The sequence below is a fragment of the Eriocheir sinensis genome, chromosome 19 (assembly GCF_024679095.1).
Source record: "Eriocheir sinensis breed Jianghai 21 chromosome 19, ASM2467909v1, whole genome shotgun sequence".
NCBI classification, from domain to species: Eukaryota; Metazoa; Arthropoda; class Malacostraca; order Decapoda; family Varunidae; genus Eriocheir; species Eriocheir sinensis.
Genome location: NC_066527.1, coordinates 14,965,011 through 14,990,829, shown reverse-complemented (window position 1 = coordinate 14,990,829; position 25,819 = coordinate 14,965,011). Strand labels below are relative to the sequence as shown.

The following is a 25,819-nucleotide window of genomic DNA, read 5'->3' as shown; positions in this document are numbered from 1 at the left end:
ACACACTGCCACTACTACTGCACAAATGATAATGATGATGATAAGAATAATAATAATAATAATAATAATAATAATAATAATAATAATAATAATAATAATAATAATAATAATAATAATAATAATAATAATAATAATAATAATGATAATAACAGCATCATCCCTTGCAATGAATAAGATTTTTTCCCGTATCTTCTGTACCTTTCCTACTTATTTATTTCATTATTTCCTTCATTCATACCTTTAGCTCCGTCTTCTTTTCCTTTCCTTTCCATCCCTCCCGTTTTCTTATCTTCTCCAGCTCTGTTCCTCTCCTTTCCCTTCCCTTCCCTTCTCTTCTTTTCTACTCCTTTTTCCTCCTTTCCCTTCCCTTCCCTTCTCTTTTCTACTCCTTTTTCCTCCTTTCCCTTCCCTTCCTTTCTCTTCTTTTCTACTCCTTTCCCCTCCCTTCCTTTCCCTTCCCTTCTCTTCTTTTCTACTCCTTTTCCCTCCTTTCCCCTCCCTTCCCTTCCCTTCTTTTCTATTCCTTTTTCCTCCTTTCCCCTCCCTTCCTTTCCTATCCACTTTTCCCCTCGCTTAATTTCCAATCCCTTCCCTTCTTCCCTTCCCTTCCCTTCCCACCTCACACCCTCACATCCCTTATCTCCACCCCTCAGCATCCCTTCTCCTCTCACCGCATCCCATCTTCCCAGCTCAAGCATTTACCCAAACTCAAATCCTTTCCCTCCTTTCCCATTCCTTTCCCTTCCCTTCCTTTCACAAACTCCTCACCTCCCATATCCCCATCCCTCAGCCCCTCCAGCATCCCTTCTCTCCTCCCCTCAGCATGCTATCTCTTCCCACCTCATCTCCCGTCTTTCCAGCTCCCGTATCTCACCTCAACTCACCTTAACGACTCTCGCACAGGTGACGGCCGAGGATGGGGACGCAGGGGGCCACGGGCAGCTACTGTACTCGATCTCAGGTGACGGCGTGCATCCCAACGCCAGTTTGTCTTACTTCTCCGTCGACCCCGCCAGCGGTTCTCTCAGTCTGTTGAAGGTATGTGGGGGGGAGGGTGTTGGAGATGGGGTGGTAGGGGATGTGTGTAAGGGGGGGGGGGTTGAAGGGGGAAGTGTCAGTGTGTGTGTTTGTGTGTGTGTGTGTGTGTGTGTCATGTGGGGTGAGGAAGGGAGGATGTATGAGAGGAAGGGTTGGGAGAAGGGGAAGAGGATGGGAAGGGAAAAGAAGGGACGGGAAGGAAAGGAAAGGAAGGAAAGGGAAGGGAAAGAAAGGAAAAGAAAAGAGGAGTGGAGAAGAATGAAAAGAACATGAGAAAAGGGAAAGGGAAAGAAGAAAAAGGAAAGGGTGAGAAAAAGAAGGGAAAGAAAATGAGTATAAAGAAAATTAATGGAAAAGGAATAAAAATATAAGGAAAAGAAAGAAATAAGGAGGAAATTAATGAAAAGAAAATGTCAGGAAAAGAAAGAGGAGGGAATTTAAGAGAAAGAAAAAAGGTTAAAAAAATAAAGAACGAAGGACAGGCAAGGTATGTATGTGTTTCCCTGATTGTTTGTGTGCGTGCGTGCGTGGGTGTGTTATAAATCGTTTTCATCGTCCTGGTTAATTAGTTGCATCACCTTTTGTATTGGCTTAATTAAATCAATCGCCCTTCATTAACCTGGGAATCGAAGGCCAGGTGATGCAGGTGAGGCTCGTGTGTGTGTGTGTGTGTGTGTGTGTGTGTGTGTGTGTAATTCACCTCTTGGTCTGCTGCGGGTCTCTCTCAAGACAGCCAGCCGTTCCCCTACGAAAGAGCAGAGAGCTCTAAGTACCGATCTTTGGGTAGGACTGAGACCACTCACACACAACACACCGCGACAACGAGGTCACAACTCCTTGCTTGACGTCGCGTACCTACTCACTGCGAGGTGAACAGGGGCTACACGTGAAGGAAGATAGACCCAACATATCTTCACCCGGCCGGGGAATCGAACCCCGGTCCTTCTGGTTGTGAGGCTGACGCTTTTATCCACTGAGCTACCGGCCCGTGTGTGTGTGTGTGTGTGTGTGTGTGTGTGTGTGTGTGTGTGTGTGTGTGTTTCTGCATTTATCTTTATCTTTCTTTCTTTTCCCTTCGTATTATTTATCGGTATGTGTGTATATTCTTTCATTTATATATTTCTTTGTTTTCTCTTCTTATATTCTTTTTTTTTCATTTTACAAGTTTGCGTTAATATTTTTCACACACTTTTATTTTTTTCCTTTTCAATATTTTTTTTCTTTTATTTCACTATTTCTATTCGTCCCGTTTTCCACTTTTTATTTTCTTTCTTCTTTTATTTTTTTTCATTTTTGTCTTTTTTTCTGTTTATTTCTTCTCCTTTCGTTGATTTTTCTTATTTTTCTTTTCCTTTCCTCCATCTCGGCCATTTCTCTCTCTCTCTCTCTCTCTATCTCTCTCTCTCTCTCTCTCTCTCTCTCTCTCTCTCTCATCACTCTCTCTCTCTCTCTCTCTCTCTCTCTCTCTCTCTCTCTCTCTCTCTCTCTCTCTCTCTCTCTCTCTCTCTCTCTCTCTCTCTCTCTCTCTCTCTCTCTCTCTCTCTCTCTCTCTCTCTCTCTCTCTCTCTCTCTCTTTATTCAAGCTGTCATCACCCTCTTCTTTTTCCTTCGAATTTTTCTCGTTTTTCTTCCTCTTTTCTCTTTCTCTCTTTCTGTTCATTTATTCTTTTTCTTGCTCTCCGTCTGTCTCAATTTCTCTCATTCTTTTCTTCTCTTTTTCCTTTTTCTTTATATTTTTTTTTCATTACTTCTTCACCTCCACCATTTTCTCTTTACTTCTCTTCCTTTCGTTTTTTTTCCTTTCATTCGTCTTCTCTTGTGCTTTTCTCTTTCTCCTTTTTCATTCCTCTCGTCTCTTCCTCCTTTTATTTCATTTTACGTTTTTTTATCATCCTTTTCTCATTCTCCTGTCTTTTATCTTCTTATCTCTTTTTCTTTCTTCTTGTGTTTTATCTCATATTTTTATCCTTCTCCCTACCTCCTTTTTTTCATTCTCCTCTGCCTCTCCTCTTTCCCTGTTCTTTTCTCTCCTCTTTGTCGCCTCTACCTCCTTTTTCATCCTCCTCTGTTCCTTCTCTTTCAATGTTCCTTTCTCTCCTCTTCGTCTTCCTGTTTCCATATTCCTTTCTCTTCTCTTCGTCGCCTCTACCTCCTTCATCCTCCTCTATTCCTTCTCCTCTTTCAATGTTCCTTTCTCTCCTCTTCGTCTTCCTGTCTCCATATTCATTTCTCTTCTCATCGTCGCCTCTACCTCCTCTTTTCATCCTCCTTTTCTCCTCTTTGCTGTTCCCTTAGTCACCTCTATCTCAATTTTTCATTCTTTTTCTTCTTCTTGTACTTCTCATTCCATACCTGTTCTCTTCTTTTACCTTTTCTTGCAGCCGCTGGACCGCGACCCGCCCTCCGGTAGATCCCAGTGGCGGCTGCAGATCGGTGCCAGCGACGGCCAGAGCCAGGCGGTGACGGTGGTGCTGGTCAACGTGAAGGACATCAACGACAACGCGCCCTTCTTCCCCGATGAGACCCTGCACGCCACGGTGGACGAGAACTCTCCTAAAGGTAAGAGATTTTTTTGTTTTCTTACAGAGGTGAGTTCGCTGCCGCTGCTCCTGGAAATAACTGATAAATTTTAAGTTTTTCGGGTTCATAGCGAAGGTAGTCCCAAACCCGCTAGTGGCGCAGGCAAGTGTTTTATAGTAGCGCCACTCTTGTTTGACTCGTGCTGCCCCCCGAACCTCCACCTGATTATGTTTAGAGTTTATCTAGAGTCTAGGTTGATAGGTGGTCATCAGGACTTCATCATAAGAACATAAGAACATAAAAACGTAGGAGTCTGCAAGAGGCCGGTAGGCCTGTACAAGGCAGCTCCTTTGAACCTAAGCTCCCGTGAATCTAACCCCACCTTATATCGCTGTCCATGAATTTATCTAATCTATTTCTGAATGTGACAATTGTATTGGCACTCACTACATGGCTGCTGAGCCTATTCCACTCATCCACCACTCTGTTAGTAAACCAATTTTTGCCTATGTCCCTGTTGAATCTGAATTTATCCAGATTAAACCCATTACTACGTGTCCTACCCGGTTCTCTTACCAACAAAACCTTATGAATATCTCCCTTATTAAAGCCCTTCATCCATTTATAAACCTCGATCATGTCTCCACGCACCCTTCGCCTTTCTAGAGAATGCAAGTTCAACTGTTTGAGTCTTTCCTCGTATGGCAAGTTTCTTAACCCCTGAATCATCTTAGTCATCTTCCTCTGCACCGATTCTAACATTTTGATATCCATTCTATAGTAAGGTGACCAGAACTGAACCGCATAATCAAGATGAGGTCTAACTAATGCTAAATATAGTTTGAGGAAGACTTCGGCGCTTTTGTTGCTTAGGCTCCTTGAAATAAATCCCAGTACCCTGTTTGCTCGATTTCTGGCTTGAATGCATTGTGCCCTTGGACGGAGATCAGAGCTCACTAAGACCCCTAAATCCCTCTCGCACCCAGACCTACTTATGAGAGTGTCATTTAAGCAATAGTTATGTGAGGGGTTGTTCCTACCTACACTCAGAATACTGCACTTCCCTACATTGAACTCCATCAACAATAGTATTAGTAATAGTAGTAGTAGTAGCAGTAGTACTAGTAGAAGCAGCACCATTCATACCATCATCATGAATCACAAATACAGAATGAAAATGCTAGAAGAGAAAGAGAAATAAAATGTAACAGGAAAATAGACATGAAGAGTAATAAAAGGAAGAACCCATTACCATTACTACTACTTTCATCTCCATTACTCCTCCTCCTCCTCCTCCTCCTCCTCCTTCCTTTCTCTTCCCTTCTCATTTTCGTACATTAGTCCTTTAGAAACAAGAGAGAGAGAGAGAGAGAGAGAGAGAGAGAGAGAGAGAGAGAGAGAGAGAGAGAGAGAGAGAGAGAGAGAGAGAGAGATTTATGCAGAATTATTGGCAGATACAACAAGCGGCGCTGATGGAACTTCGAAAGACTTTTTGGAAAGAATTAGTAACGAGAGAAAACACTTTACACATTAGTTGAGATAATGAGAGAGAGAGAGAGAGAGAGAGAGAGAGAGAGAGAGAGAGAGACGTTCATTAAAGATGCAAATAAATAAATGGAGAAATAGGAGAGAGAGAGAGAGAGAGAGAGAGAGAGAGAGAGAGAGAGAGAGAGAGAGAGAGAGAGAGAGAGAGAGAGCATTTGTTAATTAATTACGAACGTGACAAAATTCCACATTAACGCCTCGGTAATTAATGCTGGGTTTTTTTGTTTTTTTTATCGTTTTTTTTTTTTTTTTTTACCCGGTATGGAAATGTGGTCAGTGATGCGTTTGTTTGTTTGTCTGTTTGCTTGTTTGTTTTTGTTTATTATTCCCTGCCCTCGAGTAAACAGGAAAGAGATAGATAATGTTGTCTGTCTGTCTTTTTGTCTGTCTGTGTGTCTGTCTGTTATGCTCTAAAATTTGCAAAGTCGAAATTATTAAAATGGAGAAACAAGAGGATAAGGAAAAGAATATGATAAAAAAGGAGAAATAGAGAAAATAATAAAAAAAAAATAATAATAATAAAGGAGAAATAGAGAAAAATAATAGATGTGTGGATGGAGATGTCTGTGTAAACGATGAAGATAGAAGAGAAAAGAATAGATAACTGGTGAGGAAGAAAAAAATAGAGGATAAAAAAAGATGAAAATAGAGAAGAAAAAATTGCGTTGTCGATGATAGTGTTTGTTAAATGACGAAGATGGAGGAAGAAAAGAAAAGAAAAGAGAAATGATAAACAAAAGGAAATAAAGAAAAAATAAGATAAAAAACTAATAGAGGAATAGTGAACAGAGAAAGAGAAAGAGAAAAGAAAATTGCGTGGTTAGTGTTGTGTGTGAGTGACGACAATGGAGGAAGAAAAAAAAAGAAAACTGATGAAGAGGAGAAGAAGGTAAAACAGATAAAAATGGAAGAGGAAATTGTGTCGACGTTGATGTGAGAGTAAGTGACGCCGATGAAGAGGAAGAGGAGGAGGAGAAGAAGAAGAAGAAGAAGAAGAAGAAGAAGAAGAAGAAGAAGAAGAAGAAGAAGAAGAAGAAGAAGAAGAAGAAGAAAAATAAGAAAAAGAACAACAACAACAACAACAACAACAACAACAACAACAACAACAACAACAACAACAAGAAAGAGGATAAACAAGAGAAGTAAGAGGAGGAGGAGGAGGAGGAGGAGATGAAGACCAAGAAGAACAAGAACAAGAACATGAAGAAGAACATGAAGAAAAGAAGAAAAAGAAAAAAGAGGAAGAAGAAAGAGGATAAACAAGAGAAGTAAGAGGAGGAAGAAGATTAATAAGAGGAAGGGAGGGAGAGAGCAAAGCCAGTAATGGAGATGAAAAAAAAAAGTTCTAAGGAAGCGAGTTTAATTGCTTTTTCCATTTTTGTCTTCAATCATTTTTTTAGTTCCTTTTTTTCTCTTTTCCCCTGACCCAGAAATTCCTGCATCAGTTTTTGGCTTCCGCATTTCGAGAGACGTTTATTAAGATGATACAAGACAGAGGCGGAAAAAAAAAGAGGAAAGAAGAAGGAAGAAGTTGTGGCCGGGTGTGAAGTCCAAGATACGTCAAAGGAAATAAAATAATAACAAAAATGAGGCAAGTAAAAATGTCGAATTAAAAGATATGAAGCAAAAGGGTATCTGGACACCTCTCCTCCCGAAATTGACCTCTCTTTCGGCCACCTCTTTGGATTCTTTATAGGAGCAGCGAGTAGCGGGCTTTTTTATTATTTTTTCCTTTTTTTGTGTGCCCTTGAGCTGTCTCCTTTGTTGTAAAATAAAAATTAGAAAAAATGAAATAAATGGGATCAAAGGACTCATACTTAGCATTTTCCCTTCTAATAACTATGTAAAAAAAATAAGAAAATAAGAAAGAAGAGAAAGAAGATGAAAAGGAAGAAATAAAACGATGCAGAGAACTCATTTTTTTTACTCCTCTAAGACATGTTAAATAGAAAAATAAGAAGAAAAACAGGAGATGAAAAAGAAGAATTAGAAAGAAGCAGATAATTCATACCTTTTGATCCTTCTAAAAGATATGATAGATAAAATAATAAGAAACAGATGGAAAAGAAAAAAACTAGAATGATGCAAAGAATTCATAGTTGACATTTTCCTTATATAATTAATACGTCGAATAAAAACTAAGAAAAAAAACAAGAAAAGAACTAGAAAGATGTGAAGGACTCGTATTTGAAGGTATGCTTCCTTAATAATGCGGCAAATAAAATAAAAAGAAGAAAATGAAGAATTTGACATGCCAGGAATTCATTCTTTACGTTCATCCCTCCAAAAATATCATGGATATTAAATTGAGATGAAAGAAATAATAGGAAAAAATAGTCGTTTGAATTCGAAAAATTCAAAGTAATAACTATAAGAAGAAAAAGAAGACGAAGAAAAGGTATGGGTAAAAGAAGAAGAAGAAAAATGAAGAAGAAGAAGAAGGAGAAGGAGAAAAAGATAAAGAGAAAAAGGAAACAGGAAAAAAAAGAAAGAGGAAAAAAGAAGAAGAAATATACAGAAGAAAAGTTATGGGTAAAAGAAGAAGGAAAAAGAAGAAGAAGAAGAAAAAGAGAAAAAGAAAAAAAAAAAAGAGGAAAAAGAAGAAGAAATATACAGAAGAAAAGTTATGGGTAAAAGAAGAAGGAAAAAGAAGAAGAAGAAAAAGAGAAAAAGAAAAAGAAAAAGAAAGAGGAAAAAAAGATATATACAGAAGATAAGAAGATGAAGAAAAGGTATGGGTAAAAGAAGAAGAAAAATAAAAAAGAAGAAGAAATAAGAAAAAGAAGTAGAAGATGAAGGAGAAAAAGAAAAAGAGAAAAAGGAAAAAGAAAAAGAGGAAAAAAAGAAGAAGAAATATACAGAAGAAAAGAAAATGAAAATGTAGCAGTAAAAGAAGAAGAAGAAGAAGTAGAAAAAGAAGAAGAAAAAAGAAAAAAAGGAAAAGAGAAAAACGAATAAGGAAAAGAAAAAGAGGAAAAAAAAAGAAATATACAGATGCAAGGAATTCACATTTTGCATCCATTTTTCCAAGAAGTCATGAATGGAGAGAAATAAAAAAAAAAGGAAATTCAATTGCAAAACATAACCCTCTATTGATTTTTTTTTTAACTGCATATAATGAATTGAAGGAGGATCAAAGGATTACCCAGACTAACAAGAACTTTACGCTCTCTCAGACAAATAAAAAATATAACGTTATCAAACAAATCAAATCTTTCTTTGTATCTATCTATCTATCAGTCTAATCCATCGGGCGTAATCCATTCCGTGCAGGCGACTGGAAAAAAAAATATCCCAACTATTTTTAAAGCCACTTATTTGTCTCTCCGCTCAAAAAAAGGAAAGATAACAGAGAAAGAAGAAAACAAATATTGGCAAAATGTAAGGAAAAGAAAGAAGGAAGGGAATAGTCCACTTTTAATATCTATTTGTAACCTCAAAAAAAAAAGGAAGAGAAAGAAAGAAAAGATAAAAAATAAGCTAGTTTTAATGCCATGTCTAAATCCATCGGGCGCAATCCGTTCCGTGATAGTGATTGGTAAAAAATTCAACTTTATCTTTTTTTCTTCCAATCCGTTCGTTTGTTTCCCCTCGCTCCGAAAATTGCAGGAGAAAGAAAGAGGAAGAAAACCAAATTACTACTACTTTCCACACTAAACTTAAATGAAATGGGAGACTTGTGGAAAGAGTAAAAAATGACCTTGTTTGTATGTCACCTCTAAACTTTAACAAAAATAAATAAAGAAAGAAAGAAAGAAGAAAAAAGATTGACCCCATATTTTTTTACTCTTAAACTCAAAAATAAAGAAGGAAGAGAGGAAGGAAAAGTGAAAAGAAGAAGAAAAGACGGAGAAAGAAGGAAGGGAAAAAATATTACCTACTTGCAATTTCTACTCTTAACCTTAAAAAAAAAAGAAGGAAGAGAAAGAAAAGATAAAGAAGAAAAATGAAAAAGAAGAAAGAGCAAGAAGGAAGAAAAAAAGAAGTAGAAGAAGGAGAAGGAGAAAAAGAAAAAAAGGAAAAGGAAAAAGGAAAAGAAAAAAAGAGGAAAAAAAGAAGAAAAATGTAAAATGAAGGAGAGGAAGAAGAAGAATGACTACACAAACAAAGATAAATAAAGGGATGATAAGGAGAAAGAGAAAACAAAGAAAAGAACGTATTAAACAAAAACGTGAACGGGTGCATAATTAATAGAGTAATCAAACGCGAAATCAATAGACGAAAGAATTACTAGATAATATAAATAAAGATAATAAAGAGGAACAATAAAACAACAACAACAACAACAAAAACAACAATACGACCTCCACAAGAGCCATTTAAACTTCAATCTCTATCAATCAACTTTTTTTTATCCTTTGTTTATGCTGTGTAAATCTTCTCTTCCTCCTCCTCTTCTTTCTCTTCCTCCTCCTCCATTGTTTTCTTCCTCCTCCATTCCTCCGCACCTCTTATTTATTCTACCTTTACTTTTCTTCCATTTCTTTTTATTTTCCTTCTTCCCTACCCTTTTCTTCCTCCTCATTTTCCTTTCTTCTCATCTTCCTTCATTTTCCTGCTTCCCTTCACAAACTTTCCTCTTTCCCTTTCTTTCCTCCTCCTTACTCTTTCCTCTTGCAAGTCTTTCAAACTCTCTCCTCTCTTTCCCACTCTTTCACCTCTTTTCTTTCCTTTTTCTCTTCCTCTTCCTTCTTTGTTTTCTTTCTTCTCCATTCCTCTCTACATCATACTCATTCTTCTGTTTCTCTCAATCAAAAATTTTCTTCATATTTTTTTCTTCTCCCTCTTTTTCCTCCTCTTCTTGTTTATTTTTCCATCGCAACACCCCTGATTCTTCCTCATCGTCTTCCTGTACTTCCTCCTCCTCCTCCTCTTCCTCTTCCTCCTCCTCATCGTTTCCCCCTGACCACCGTGCCCCGACAGCCGTGATCCAGTGTTTTGTTTACATTCAGGCTATCCGGGCTCATCCATCACTCTCGCATCTCTACTCTCTCGTCTAAATATTTATATGTTGGAGATCTGCTGTTTCGGCGCGTGAGTTCCGGATTGCTCGTCCATAACCCTGCCCTAAGATTGTGTTTTTAGCTCACCAGATGTCAGACGGGGAGGAGGAGGAGGAAGAGGAAAATGAAAGAGGATGGAAACTAAGAAAATGAGAAAAAGAAATAGTAGAATAAGATCAGATTCATAACCCTTCCTTACGTTTGTGTTATTAGCTCGCCAGATGTCAGTGAGGGAGGAGGAGGAGGAGGAAGAGGAAAATGAAAGAGGATGGAAATAAAGAAGATGAGAAAAAGAAATAGTAGAATAAGATCAGATTCATAACCCTTTCTTAAGTTAGTGTTTTTAGCTCAGCAGATGTCAGGCCTGGGATTTGAGAGCAGGAAGAGGAGGAGGAGGAGGAATATGAATGGGTGGGTGATGAGAATGAAGAAGAAGAAAAGACAACGAGGAATAAAAATAAAAATATGTCCGTATCCCTTCCCGAAGTTTTTATTTTATTTATTTATTTATTTAATTTTTTTTTTTTTTTTTTTTTTGGCTCAGCAGATGTCAGACCTGGGATTTGAGAGCAGGAGGAGGAGGTGGAAGAGGAGGAAAATGATTGGGTGGGTGATGAGAATGAAGAAGAGAAGAAGACAACGAAGCAGAAAAATAAAAATAGGTCCGTACCCTTCCCGATTTTTCTTTTCTTTTTTTTTCTTTTTAGATATATATATATATATATATATATATATATATATATATATATATATATATATATATATATATATATATATATATATTATATATATATATATATATATATATATATATATATATATATATATATATATATATATATATATATATATATATATATATATATATATATATATATATATATATATATATATATATATATATATATATATATATATATATATATCACGTTAGACCTGTATGGCGCCGATAGACTTTCTTGGTGGGACTTGTTGGTCGGCCCCAGCATTAAGAAGATAAGATAGATAGATAATACGCTAAAAGATAATAAAGGTAACTAATACTCTTTAATATATTTTCTTATTTTCTAACGTCAGAAGATAAGATAAAAAGATAATACGCTAAAAGATAATAAGGGTAACTAATACTCTTTAATATACTTTCTTATTTTCTAACAACGTCTTCATCTTTTATCATTTGCTTGTTTATCGTGACATCAGGACACCTCTCCTCCCGAAATTGACCTCTCTTTCGGCCACCTCTCTTGATTCTTTTTAGGAGCAGCGAGTAGCGGGCTTTTTTATTATTATTTCCTTTTTGTGTGCCCTTGAGCTGTCTCCTTTGTTGTAAAAAAAAAAAAACATAAAGACGGGAGCTACTTTATTATATTCCTTTGTATAACTACTCTCATTCAGTTCAAGAGTGTGAGGGCAAGAAACAATATACGTGACTGTTGTCTTTTTTTCCCGCGGGTCCGAAAATATATCAAGAGCGTATTTTTAACACAGGCTAATGGAATAACATGGAGCGTGGCGCGGCGGTGGGTCCATCTAGCGGCGGGATTTGGAAACCATTGAGCGAGATCTATTTGTTTGTACTCGCCAATCCTGTTAGTATTCACACCGGGGGAAAACATGACTCGGAAACATTGAACTCAGGAATAAATGCGAAATCTTGTTAGAATAGACAATAAAAACGAGGAATAAATGCGAAATCTTGTTAGAATAGAGAAGAATAAAAACGAGGAATAAATGCGAAATCTTGTTAGAATAGAGAATAAAAACGAAGAATAAATGCGAAATCTTGTTAGAATAGAGAATAAAAACGAGGAATAAATGCGAAATCTTGTTAGAATAGAGAATAAAAACGAGGAATAAATGCGAAATCTTGTTAAAATAGGCAATAAAAACGAGGAATAAATGCGAAATCTTGTTAAAATAGACAATAAAAACGAGGAATAAATGCGAAATCTTGTTAAAATAGGCAATAAAAACGAGGAATAAATGCGAAATCTTGTTAGAATAGACAATAAAAACGAGGAATAAATGCGAAATCTTGTTAGAATAGACAATAAAAACGAGGAATAAATGCGAAATCTTGTTAGAATAGAGGATAAAAACGAGGAATGAATGCGAAATCTTGTTAGAATAGAGAAGCGAAACGAGAAACAGGCGGTAAAAGATAAAGATGGATGATGGGGAATGCAGACAAAGAAATAAAAAAAGTAGAGGAAGAGGAAAGAGAGGAAAGGAAAAGAAGAGGGAGAGAATAATAGTTTGATTATTGGACGTGAATTTGAGTGGAGTCTATTTTTTATAGCTGAACAACCAACACACGAACAAAAACAAACACACACACACACACACACACACACGTTTAGGGATGAAGTCTGGGGATTAGGGAATGGGAGAGAGGGTGGTAGGGAAGGGAAGTGGGGAGGGAGGGAGATTGGAAAGGGGAGGAAGAAGTGAAAGGAAAAAGAATGGAAATGAAAAAAGTGATAGTGAAGTAGATGTTGTGATAGTGATGATGATGATACTGATGATGATGATGGTGATTTTTATTATGAGAGTGATATTAGTGATAGCGATAAAAATAATGATAGTGATATTGATGGTGATAATATTGGAACAGGATTACTGAAAAGGGGAGAGAGGGAGGAGAGAGAATTCCAATACAGTGGGATATTGACGAAGAGGGAGAGAAAGAAAGGGAGAGAGGGAGAGGGAGGATTAAGGGTGAATACAATGATGAAAGGGAGGGAATGGGAGGGAGGGAGGGAGAGAAAGAGAGGGAGGGAAGGAGGGAGGGAGGGAAAGTTTGATATAAGCTTATTGTTTACACACACGCACACGCACACGCACACACACACACACACACACACACACACACACACACACACACACACACACACACACACACACACACATAACTGTATTGGTTTCACTGTTGGTATATCTTCTTATTGGCTGAAATGTGTTATTCATGAATTTAGTGGAAGACAGGGAAGAGGAGGAGGAGGGGGAGGAGGAGGAGGAGGAGGAGGAGGAGGAGGAGAAGAAGTCTGACAAGAAAACTGAAAAATGAAATGAGAAGACACTAAAGAAGATGGAAAGAGAGAGAGAGAGAGAGAGAGAGAGAGAGAGAGAGAGAGAGAGAGAGAGAGAGAGAGAGAGAGAGAGAGAGAGAGAACAAAGACGGAGAATGAAGGAGGAGGAGGAGGAGAGAATGGAGAAGGTAAACGAGAAGCAGGAGGGAAGAGAAAAAGATGAATGATAGAGGAGGAAGACAAGGAAAGGAAAGGAGAGGAAGGAGGAAGAGGCGGAGGAGGAAGAGGAAAATTAAAAAAGAAAATAGATGAAGGAGAAAGAGGAGAAGAAGAAGCAAGATGGAAGAGGTGGAGGAGAAGGAGGAAATACAAAAAACAAAAATGCAGTTGAATCAGAAAATAGAATTGGAAGAACTATAAACTTGGAAAAAACAAGAGGAGGAGGAGTACAAAGGGGTACAAAGGAAAAGCAAACAGCAACAAACCTCTTGGTCCTAACTCGGCTGTTTGTTGTTGCTACCATCTACTCTAATCTACGAGTCAGAGACACAGGACAGCAGAGGCGAAGGCTCCTCCCCTCCCACCAGTCCCTCCAGCCGTGGCTGGCACGAAAAGGAAGAATACCATGTAGTATAGAAAAACTACAATGGAATTTTACGTGGACAGAAGGAAGATCATACACGACAACTAAGCTAACACTACTCTCTGTTAGACCGGAGAAAAATAGCGGATGTTCGGGTTAGCTTCTAAATATTTGTCTAGTCGGTTTTTGAACGTGCAAATAGTTTCGCTTTCGACGACGTTTTGAGGCAGATCATTCCATACATTGATGACACGGCTGAAGAAGAAGTGTTTTGATTCATTTGAGTTGAAACGCTTCCTCGTTATTTTGTATCCATTGTTTCTTGTTACGCTTGATTGAGAGACTGTAAAGTAATCATGAACATTAACGTTATCGAATCCCTTGAACATTTTAAACACTTCCATAAAGTCACCTTTTAGCCTGCGCTTTGATAAGCTGAATAAGTTCAGTTCTTTAAGTCTGTCTTCGTAATATTCAAGGTGTGGGCGAACTAACGAATTGTACAGTGTCAATATTACTTTTTTCTGATTTGTGTTCAAATGTACGACCAAGAAATCCGATCAGTTTGTTGGCAGTTTTTACTACTTCTGTGCAATGTTGACTCGGTTTAAGATCGTTCGAAATAATTGCTCCAAGATCTTTTTCTTTGCTGGCTTCAGAAAGTCGCACTCCGTTAATTTGATAAGGAATACGATCGATGTTGATTCCAATATGCATAACCTTGCACTTTTCAATATTGAAATTCATTTGCCATGTTCGTGCCCAACTGCTTAAACGTTCGAGATCAGCTTGGAAGTGTTCTTTATCTGTTGTCGTAGTGACTCTGCTGGCTATTTTTGTGTCGTCGGCAAATTTCGATATTTTACACGATAGCCCCTCGTCAATGTCATTTACGTACACTAAAAACAGAACAGGTCCCAACACCGACCCCTGTGGAACACCGCTTTTGACATCTCGCCAGTCAGATGATATACCATTCATAACAACTCTGTTTACGGTCGGTGAGCCAGTCTTTGAGCCACTTATGAATATTACCAGTTATACCGTGAGCTTGCAATTTACTAAGGAGGCGGTTGTGAGGGACTTTGTCAAATGCTTTCTGAAAGTCCAAATATACAATGTCTACTGATTGACTTTCATCGTATACATTAAAGATGTAGTTGAAGAAATCGAGAAGGTTAGTCAAACAGGAACGTTTGTTTCGAAAACCATGTTGCGAATCCTTAATTAGTCTGTTATTAAAAAAAAACTTTACCATTTTTTCGCGAATGATCGTCTCCAAAACTTTGCACACGAATGACGTTAGACTGATCGGTCGATAATTACCTGGATGTGACTTGTCGCCTTTTTTAAAGATAGGAGTTACGTTAGTGAGTTTCCATTCTAGTGGTACTTTTCCTGTGTTTAGCGACTTTGAGAATATGATCAAGAGGGGCTTGCTGATCTGATGTTTTGATACTTTAAAATACGCTGGGATATTTTATCTGGGCCGGGCGTTTTGTTTACTTTAATATTATCGATAATTTGTCCTGTATCACTCTCTACAATGTCGCTAATACTACTCAAGGATGTGTCATCAATATATCTTGGGAATCCAGCTGCCTATCGGATAAGATTTCTTCTGTAAAAACGGAGACAAAAAATCATTCAGTATATTAGTGATTTGTAATGAACACCACTGAGTGCCGGGAATCGAACCCGAGCCTTCCGAGTAGAAGCCAGGCAACATCCCCGGCACTCGTTGGTGTTCATTACGGATATTTTCACTGTGTTATTGCAGTTTCTCTAATATTAGCGATTTCTTTATCATCATTTGTGAATTTGCCATTTACAGTTGCTATTGGGCCAATAATGGGGGTGAGAACTTTTTATTTCTTACGTAGGCAAAAAATTCTTTAAGATTTGTTTTGCTGGCGCTTGCAATATGAAGCTCTAGGTTTCTTTTATTGAGACGTATGATTCTTTTCGTTTCTCGGCGTAATCTTTGGAATTCAATTTTGTCTGTTTCATTTTTTGTAATTAAGTATTTGCGACGCGCTCGATTTTCTTTCTCAATTTGGCGTTTGAGTTTATTGTTCCACCACTTAGGTACGCATAAATTCACGGATCAACTTAAAGTTTCTGTGAATGTTTCCCAAGCTTTATTTATATCTGAGGCTGCAGAAATTTCGCTCCAGTCTGCATTCGCTAGTAAATTTCTTAGTTTGTCAAAATCCGCACGTCGGTAATCAGGTATTCTTTCTTCACTCGTTTTCATGTTCTCTTTGAATTTTATTTCAAACGAAATCATTCGATGATCGCTGTCGCTGAAGTCTGCACCAACAATGAGATCATTAACTAGGCTTTCTTTTGTTTTGAGAACAAGATCGAGGATGTTATTTTCGCGAGTTGGTTTATGCACATGTTGATAAAGCGCACTTTCTAATAAGTTAGTGTATAGATCGTGACCTGAGTGTATATTTAACGTGTCTCCCCAACTCTTTACTGGCAAGTTAAAGCCTCCCATAATTACAGCTTCAAATTGATTCCATTCGTCAGAAATTTGTTCGAACAGTTTTCTGTCTATTTCAATTGCTTGGTTTGGAGGTCTATAAACAATGTCAATAAATAATTTACTTGAACTATTTTTAATTTCTACGAAAACGGTGTCTATATTATTTATTCTTTCTACATTGATAACACGTGGATTTAAACCATCTCGAATATATAAAACAGCGCCACCACCAACTCTATTTTCACTGTTGCAAAGAAAAACTGAATAGCCGGGTAAGCTAAATTCCGCAATAAAATCTCTGTTATTTGTATTCAACCATGACTCCGCGACGGCGATAATGTGGAAGTTTTCTGTTGCAGCAAGTTCTTCCAGGTCTGTGAATTTATTTCGGATGCTGCGGGCGTTTACGTAACACACGTTTATATGGTCATGGTGGGATTGGTTGGCGGTCCTTTGATTGTCAACGTGGCGTTCTCTATCGGGGTTCGCTGTTTTTTTTTTTTTCTTTTTTTTAAGTGACACCTGTTCACTAAGAAGTCTTCCAAGCCTAGCCGCCCCGGAAGGATTTAGGGGCACACCATCGCGTTCGCACAAGTCATTTGCACTGTAAAAGTTATTCCAAAAGCTCACAAACTCGACATTTTCCTGAGCACATAATGACTTTAGTCGGTTGTTAGTGCTGAAGGATTTGCTATAAAAGGCGCTCCTTTCTCTCATCCCCGGGAGGATACCAGATATCATTATGTTGTTAGTTTTTTTCCTTGAATTGTCGGATCAGTCTACGATACTTTTCCATTAATTCTTCTCAACGATTGGCCTTTACGTCGTTTGTACCGACATGAATGACGAACAGTGAGTTTTGGTCTGAGCCGGTCATAACATCGTCGCGCGCCGCAGTGATGCCATCTACACCTATACCAGGGAAACACATGCGCTTACGTTTCTCATATAAAGCACGACCGCAAAATTCTGTTAACTGACCTCTGATCATTGAATCGCCAATTAGCCGGGTTTCGTGTTCCTCATCAACTTTCTTCTTTAAAATATCAAATCGATTGAAGGTCGCAAGTTGCAACATATTTCTTGGCGTATAAGGCCTGGCTCCATTCCTGGGCATAGGTCGGTTCGGTCGGGTTGGGCAGAGAAAGGGCAGTGTCGCTAGTCTGCGGCACAACTATGTTGGCCGCAACAAACTCCTTCAGGGATTCGTGTTATTTTTCTACAATGTCATATTTCATTTTCAAATCGTCGTACTTACGGTCGCTAACACAAAGGCGACAAGCAGAGGAGTTTCTAAAATACTGAGGAGCGAACCTCCCGCAACATACTTCGCAATCTCTCAGGCTGGACGGCATTTTGAATCAGCAATTTCTTAACTGACAATGAAAGCAAATAGAGCGCAGTTACTGTAAACTTGAGGGTGTCACCATAATACAATTTGAAAAAGTTAAATGCATAGAAAAGAGATACTGCGGTTTCCCAGTGCCCCGGGAAAATAAAGGTATGGAGACCTCCGCAGGGCCAGAAAAAAAAACAGAAAATGGCCATTATGAGTGATGAGCCTTAAGCTACGTGGTTACTCATCACCCACACTGGGCAGAGAGAAAGGAGTCAGCCACCCAAGAGCATCACAACATGTGTTCCCCTTCAAGCACGAGCCTTGCGGGCCCTGGCCCAAGGCACCTGTCACCAGGTGTGCTCCGAGGACTCCGCAGGAAAAGAGAACACCGCCGCGAAGACTCCGAAGTGACTAGAACCTCCCGGGATAGTGAGAGAAACATCTGAGGAAGACTGAGACTAGAGGCTGGGTAGAATACCTGTAGAAAGGAAGAGGAGGAGGAGGAGGAGGAGGGGGAAGAAGAAGAAGAAGAAGAAGAAGAAGAAGAAGAAGAAGAAGAAGAAGAAGAAGAAGAAGAAGAAGAAGATAAAAAATAAAAAGAATAATGCAGTTGAATCAGAAAATAGAATTGGAAGAACTATAAACATGCAAGAAACATGAGGAGGAGGAGGAGGAGGAGGAGGAGGAGGAGGAGGAGGAGGAGGAGGAGGAGGAGAAAGAGAAGGAGGAGGAGGAGGAGGAGGAGGAGAAAGAGAAGGAGGAGGAGGAAGAGGAGGCTGAGGAGTAAGAGAAAACAATAAAAGAAAGAAAAGAAAGAGAAGGCAGAAGGCGAAGAAGGAGGAAAAAAATAAAGGGAAGAAGAAAAGAAGAAGGAGAAGGAGGAGGAGGAGGAAACACAAGCAGAGGAAAATTTGCAGAACGAGGAGGACGAGGAACAAGAGCAGGAAGGAAGAGAGACAGGTGGAGGAGGAGGAGAAGGAGGAGGAGGCGGAGGATTATGCTATTAACGTTGAGACAAAGCAGGATATTGGGAGCTGGATTTTCTTTTCGCTTTGTGTGTGTTATCCTGCGTACACACACACACACACACACACACACACACACACACACACACACACACACACACACACACACACACACGCACGCACGCACACACACACGCACACGCGCACACACACACACACACACACACGCACGATTGATAGATAGATGAATAGAGTGGATAGATTTACAGATTATTCAGAGAGAGAAGAAGAAATTGACACAAAGATATAAATTGATGAAGAATGAAAGGGGGGAAGGAAGGAAAGATAAAGAGGAATAAAGAAGAAGAAAAAAGATAATAGAGAGGAATAACAACAACAACAACAAGAAAAACAGTATAAAGAAAGAAAGAAAGAAAGTGAGAAAGAAAAAGGAGAGGAAAAGTGAAGAAAAAATTAAGAAAAGAGAAATAGACAGCAAAGAGAAAGAGAAATACACAAATAAATAAAGAAAAAAGGAAGAAAAAGAAGGAAAAAAGCAAGAAAAATAAAAAAAGATGGAAAGAAAGAAAGATTGAAAGAAAGAGGAGAAAAAGGAAAAAAAGAAGAAGGTAACTACCACCACCACCACCACCACAAATAATAATAATAATAATAATAATAATAATAATAATAATAATAATAATGCATCAATTACCACCCTAATTAAGTATGATGAGCTAATTGCGTACGATGAGGTATTATGTTTTCTTTTAATATCTGATCAAAGGAATTTAGTCAGTGGTGGTGGTGGTGGGGGGGGGGGAGAGAGCAGTAATAGTGGTGGATGTGGTGGTAGAACTGGTGGTGTTGAAAGTAGATGAGGTGGTGGTGGTGGTGGTGGATGTGGTAGAACTGGTGGTGTTGAAAGTAGATGAGGTGGTGGTGGTGGTGGTGGTGGTGGTGGTGGTGGTGGTGGATGTGGTAGAACTGGTGGTGTTGAAAGTAGATGAGGTGGTGGTGGTGGTGGTGGATGTGGTAGAACTGGTGGTGTTGAAAGTAGATGAGGTGGTGGTGGTGGTGGTGGATGTGGTAGAACTGGTGGTGTTGAAAGTAGATGAGGTGGTGGTGGTGGTGGATGTGGTAGAACTGGTGGTGTTGAAAGTAGATGAGGTGGTGGTGGTGGTGGTGGTGGTAGAACTGGTGGTGTTGAAAGTAGATGAGGTGGTGGTGGTGGTGGTGGTAGAACTGGTGGTGTTGAAAGTAGATGAGGTGGTGGTGGTGGTGGTGGTAGAACTGGTGGTGTTGAAAGTAGATGAGGTGGTGGTGGTGGTGGTGGTGGTGGTGGTAGAACTGGTGGTGTTGAAAGTAGATGTGGTGGTGGTGGTGGTGGTGTAGATGGTGATGATGGTGGTGGTTGTGGTGGTGGTGATGCCAGTGCAAGAAAGTAATAATGGGGTGTTGATGGTAAAGAAAGAGGAAGAGAAGAAGAAGAAGAAGAAGAAGAAGAAGAAGGAAAACAAAATAATTAAGAGAAAGAAAAAAAGGAAGGAGAATGGAAGAAAGAGAAAAAGCAGGAAACACAAAAAGAGAAAAATTGACAGAAAGAAGGAAGAAGAAGAAATAATTAAGAGAAAGAAAAAAGGAAGGAGAATGGAAGAAAGAGAAGAAGGAGGAAACACAAAAAGAGAAAAATTGACAGAAAGAAGAAAGAAGAAGAAATAATTAAGAGAAAGAAAAAAGAAAGGAGAATGGAGGAAACACAAAAAGAGAAAAACTGACGAAAAGTGGACGAGGAAAAAGAACAGGAAGAAAGAGAGACAGGTGGTGATGACTACTGTGGTGGTGGTGGTGGTGGAGGTGGTGGTGGCGGTAATAAAGCTTCAGTTATTTATGGAGGTCGACCACCGCAGCAAATTAATGAGCATGTAATTAATGGTTATAAATGCAGGGAGTGGCCGGTCAGTTTATTGAGAAGCGAACACCGTGCCTGGACGGTTTGGTTTTGTCAGTGAGTTAAGAGAGAGAGAGAGAGAGAGAGAGAGAGAGAGAGAGAGAGAGAGAGAGAGAGAGAGAGAGAGAGAGAGAGAGAGAGAGAGATTACGTAAATAAAAAGAGAAGGAATAATGGAAGTTAAAAGGGAAGGATAAGGGAAAGACACAAGGGAAGGAAAAAAAATGGAAGGAAAGAAAGTTAAAAAAAATAGAGGAAACTTAAAGAGAGAGAGAGAGAGAGAGAGAGAGAGAGAGAGAGAGAGAGAGAGAGAGAGAGAGAGAGAGAGAGAGAGAGAGAGAGAGAGAGAGGAGGAAAAGAAACAATACGAAAAAGTTAGTATCATAGAAAGATAATAATGAGAATAAGAAGGAGTTGATATCCAAAGTTTCGTGAGTTAGAGTAGGGGAAAGAAAGAGTAGGAAATAAAATGAAAAATAAAATAAAAAGTTGATATCCATACTGTCTCGTGAGTGTTAAAGTAGAAAAGAATTAGAAAGAGAAAAGAAAAGAGTAAAAGATAAAAAAAAGCCAATATCCAGTCTCGTTAGTGTGTTAATTAGAAAGAGAAAAAAAAGAAAAAAATATCCAGCATCAAAAAGTAAAGATTATACAGAAAGATAACACAAAGAGAAGAAATGTTGGGGGAAAATAAAGATAAAGATGAGGAAGAGGAGAGGAGAAATAGAGGAAGACAATAATAAAAAAGGGAAAAAATATTCACAATCTCCACAACACTAACAATAATCCTCAAGAAGAAACGATGAGGAATAAAATTAAAAGATGAGGACAATGAGGAACAAAAAAAGGTTAGGAGGAACAGAGGAAGACGAAATGAAAAAGAGAGAAAAAAAAGTATTGATCCCATCCCCCCACAACACTAAACAAGAATTTTACCTTCCCACTCTCATTAAAAACAAAATGATCATCAAACACGAGAAACACCGCCGCGCCGCACCACCAGCTCCGCCAATAAAACGAGACATGCTCCCCTAAATTTTGGAAAACCGTCATAACGATTGGCAGTTAAAACCGACACTCGCTCCCTGAATCCCCAAGGTTCCATTTCGTAATCCAGGTGAGATCTTAATTAAGGCCGAAAACAATAGGTCGGCGGAGCACACCTGAGCGGGGATAGGACAGGTAGCCTTGCCCTTGTGCCTTTGAACTCTCCCGCAGGTGAAGCCAGCGGACGAACAGGTGCATTCGTTAATTAGTGATAGAGGCAGGTGAGGAGGAGGAGGAGATGGTGGTGGTGGTGGTGGTGAAGTGATCGGTGGTTCGCTTCTGTATAGGGTTGGTGTTGGTGGTGGTGGTGGGTGTTGTTGTTATTGGGTCAGATAATTGGTGATAATTGCTCCTCTGTTAAGTGGGTGACGTTGCTTGTGGTTGTAGTTTATATATATATATATATATATATATATATATATATATATATATATATATATATATATATATATATATATATATATATATATATATATATATATATATATATATATATATATATATACTTACGGTCTTCCATGATACATTCCATTTTGGTGGTGGATTTTTTCGTTCTTGTTTTCGTTGTTTTTTTGCATTCACATCAGACCCCAACAAAAGACTCCGCACTAAACCTAATTCCCGAACCCTCATTAGGCATTGTGAATATATATAAAAAGCAAGTCCCTGTTTTGTTAATTTACTGCATTTGATACTCCAATACTTTCCTTTTCGTTAATTAATTCGTAAATATAATATACAGGTAAAAATGAGGGTGAGGTGATTAGTTCTTCTCTGTTAGTCGTTTATGTTGATTATTATGGTTGCCCGTTTTTCTGTTTGGTCCAGGTAATTACTTTCTCTTTTAATACATTGCTTTGCGTTAATTAAGACGAAAATAAAAGTAACACAGGTAAAAATAAAGGTGAGGTGATCATTTATTTTGTTTAAGTCGTTGATGTTGAGTGTGATCGTAGTTTCCTTCTTTTGTTGTTTTTTGTCGAGTTAATTACTTTCTCTTTTAATACATTCCCTTGCGTTAATAAAGACGAAGATAAAAATGAGAGATATTTAAGAACTAAGGTGAGTTGGTCATTCCTTTTATTTAATTAAGTTGTTGATGTTGACTGGTCGTAGTTTCTTTCTTTTTTTGTCGAGTTAATTGCTTTTTCTCTTTTAATACATTTCTTTGCGTTGATAAAGACGAAGATAAAAGTAAGAGACAGGTAATAATTAAGGTGAGGTGGTCATTTATTTTGTTTAATTAAGTTGTTCGTAGTTTCCTTCTGTTTTTTTGTCGAGTTAATTACTTTCTCTTTTAATACATTTCTTTGCGTTGATAAAGACGAAAATAAAAGTAAGAGACAGGTAAGAATTAAGGTGAGGTGGTCATTTCTTTTGTTTAATTAAGTTGTTCGTAGTTTCCTTCTGTTTTTTATCGAGTTAATTACTTTCTCTTTTAATACATTGCTTTGAGTTAATAAAGACGAAGATAAAAATAAGACACAGGTAAAAATAAAGGTGCGGTGATCATTGCCTTAGTCGTTCCCAAGTCGTTGATGTGGATGATTATGATTGCACATTTTATTTTATTTCTTTATTTCTTGGAAGAGAAGTCAAGGTGAAAAATACTGATCAAGAAAGATTTGAATATTGTTGTTTATTCGCTTGCTCGGGTTATTCTTATTAATTTCCTGTTTATTGATTCGTAAAGATATCAGTCATGGGTTGCCGTTGTTTTTTTGTTTTGTTTTTGCTTATTCCCTATCATTCTATATTATTCTTTCTTATTTCTTTATTTACAACTTTACTTATTAATTTATCTATCATTTGTTACTGTCTCATTACTTTCCTGTTTATCGACTCGTAAAGACATCAGACAGGGTCCATTTCTTCATTCTTTACCCTCCTATATTATTATTTTTTTTTCCATTTCTTTATTTCTTGGAAGGGAAGGGAAGGGAAGGAGAGGTTGCCATGGTTACTTTTTCGGTAACTTATTTGGGTGTTTAATTAGTAGAAACATCATCCAGTTTTCTATATAGTTTTTAAGGAGACGGTAAGGGAAGGTGAGGTGAGGTTGGCGTGTTTACTGTTTAGGTCAGTCATTTCTGTGTTTATTTAGCAAGGGTATCATTCTGTTTTATCTTTTTTTTAGTAGCAGTTTATTATTATTTATTCTCTGTAACCCTATATTTTTTTTTCTTTATTTCTTATAGGGGAAGGTGAGGGGAGGTTGTCATGGTTAATTTTTAGGTCAGTGATTTCCGTGTTTAATTAGTAAGGGTATCATTATGTTTTCTCTATTTCTTTTTAGTAGGAGTTTATTGTTATTTATTCTCTATCACCCTATATTCTTTTTTTTTATTTCCTTATTCCTTGTAAGGGAATGTGAGGTGAGGTTGTCAGGGCTACTTTTTAGGTCAGTGATTTCTGTGTTTAATTAGTAAGGGTATTATTCTGTTTTATCTTTTTTTTAGTAGGAGTTTAGTTTTATTTATTCTCTGCAACCCTTTATTATTTTCTTATATTTATTTATTGGAAGGTAATGTGAGGTGAGGTATTCATGGTTACTTTTTAGGTCGGTGATTTCTGTGTTTGATTAGCAAGGGTATCATTCTGTTTTATCTTTATTTTTTTGTGGGAGTTTATTTTTATTTATTCTCTATCACCCATATATTATATATTTATTTATTACCTCTGCCAACGAGGTTGGAGGAGGTTGTCAATATGTTTATTTATTTGTTTGTTTGTTCGTTAACAGTCTCCTGTGCACCATTTTTTCGGATATCTCAACCAATTTTTCAGGGAAGCTTCGTGTCCATCCAGAATAGAACCCATTAAATTTGTTATGTCAAAGGTCAAAGGTCAAGGTCGCACAAAACGTCAGATTCACATATTTTTGGCCATAGCTTCGGTTCTCCTCATCATAGAGACCTCAAACTTGGTTCATATTTTAGCTCATGGAAAGACGCACCTTGCATGGCCTTGACCTTGACCTCGCCCAAGGTCAAAGTTTCCAAAAAAAAAAAAAAATTTCATCAAACTTCGAAACAAATGCTTCCATATGGTGCACCTTGCATGGCCTTGACATTGACCTTTGACCTTGACCTCGAAAATTTCGCCCAAGGTCAAAGTTTCCAAAAAAAATAGAATTTCATCAAATTTCGAAACAAATACTTCCATATGATGCACCTTGCATGGCCTTGACCTTGACCTTTGACCTTGACTTCGAAAAGTTCACCCAAGGTCAGTTTCCAAAAAAATTGAATTTCATCAAATTTCGTAACAAATGCTCCCATGTGATGCATAGGGTCACAGTTGATGCCCATACCAATTTTCAGGACGATCTGTGGCGGAGGTGTGCACTCTCCGAGTGCTATGCGTCTAGTTTATTTATTGGGAAGTAAGGTGAGGTGAGGTTTTCATGGTTACTTTTTAGGTCAGTGATTTCTGTGTTTAATTAGGAAGAGTATCATTCTGTTTTATCTTTTTTTTAATAGGAGTTTATTTTTATTTATTCTCTATCACCCATATATTTTTTTTTCTCTATTTATTGGAAGGTAAGATGAGGTGAGGTTGTCATGGAGGCTTTTCAGGTCAATGATTTCTGTGTTTAATTCGTAATAGCATCATTCTTTTTCCTATGTTATTTGAGAAGTTTATTTTTTTGTCTATTCTCTGTCCGCCTATATCCTTATTTGCCTCTTTATTTTGTGTAAGGGAAGGCAAGGTAAGGCGAGGAGGTCATGGATGCGTTTTAGGTCACTGATTTAGGTGTTTAATTAGTAACAGCATAATTATTTATTATATATATTTTTGAGTAGTTTTTTTTTATCAGCCTTCATTATTTTCTTTCCTTATATCTGGTGAGGGAAGGTGAGGTGAGGTGAGGAGGTCATGGATGCTTCTTAGGTCACTGATTTAGGTGTTTAATTAGTAACGGCATAATTCTTTTTTTATATATATTTTTCAGTAGTTTTTTATCAGCCTATATTATTTTTTTTATATCTTGTGAGGGAAGGTGAGGTGAGGATGCCATAGAGGCTGCGTAGGTTAATTATTTGGGTGTTTAATTAGTAATATCGACAGGCAGGGGACGAGGAGGAAGGCGAGGTGAGGCGAGTGATCAAAGTAGCGCTATGGAAGTCATTGATGTAAGAGGTTAATTAGTTATAACGACAGCCAGGTAAGAACAGGAGAGGGAGGAGAAGGAGGAGGAAGAGGAGGAGGAGGAGGAGGAGGAGTGGGGGGAAAAAGAGGAGGAGGAAAGGTCATTGCTCTCATTCTAAGTCACTAGTTAATAAAATGTTGTTGCAGATACTTT

At 38.0% G+C, this 25,819-nt stretch overlaps 1 protein-coding gene across 1 annotated transcript in view; it reads left to right on the top strand.

The window, feature by feature from the left end:
- Positions 1-25,819, top strand: part of LOC127000983 (putative neural-cadherin 2) — a 179,071-nt gene that overhangs the window by 55,437 nt on the left and 97,815 nt on the right. Inside the window, exons 5-6 of the mRNA XM_050865157.1 lie at positions 904-1,038; positions 3,420-3,597. Coding sequence (XP_050721114.1) covers positions 904-1,038; positions 3,420-3,597 — 313 coding nt within the window. The remainder of the gene's footprint in view (positions 1-903; positions 1,039-3,419; positions 3,598-25,819) is intronic.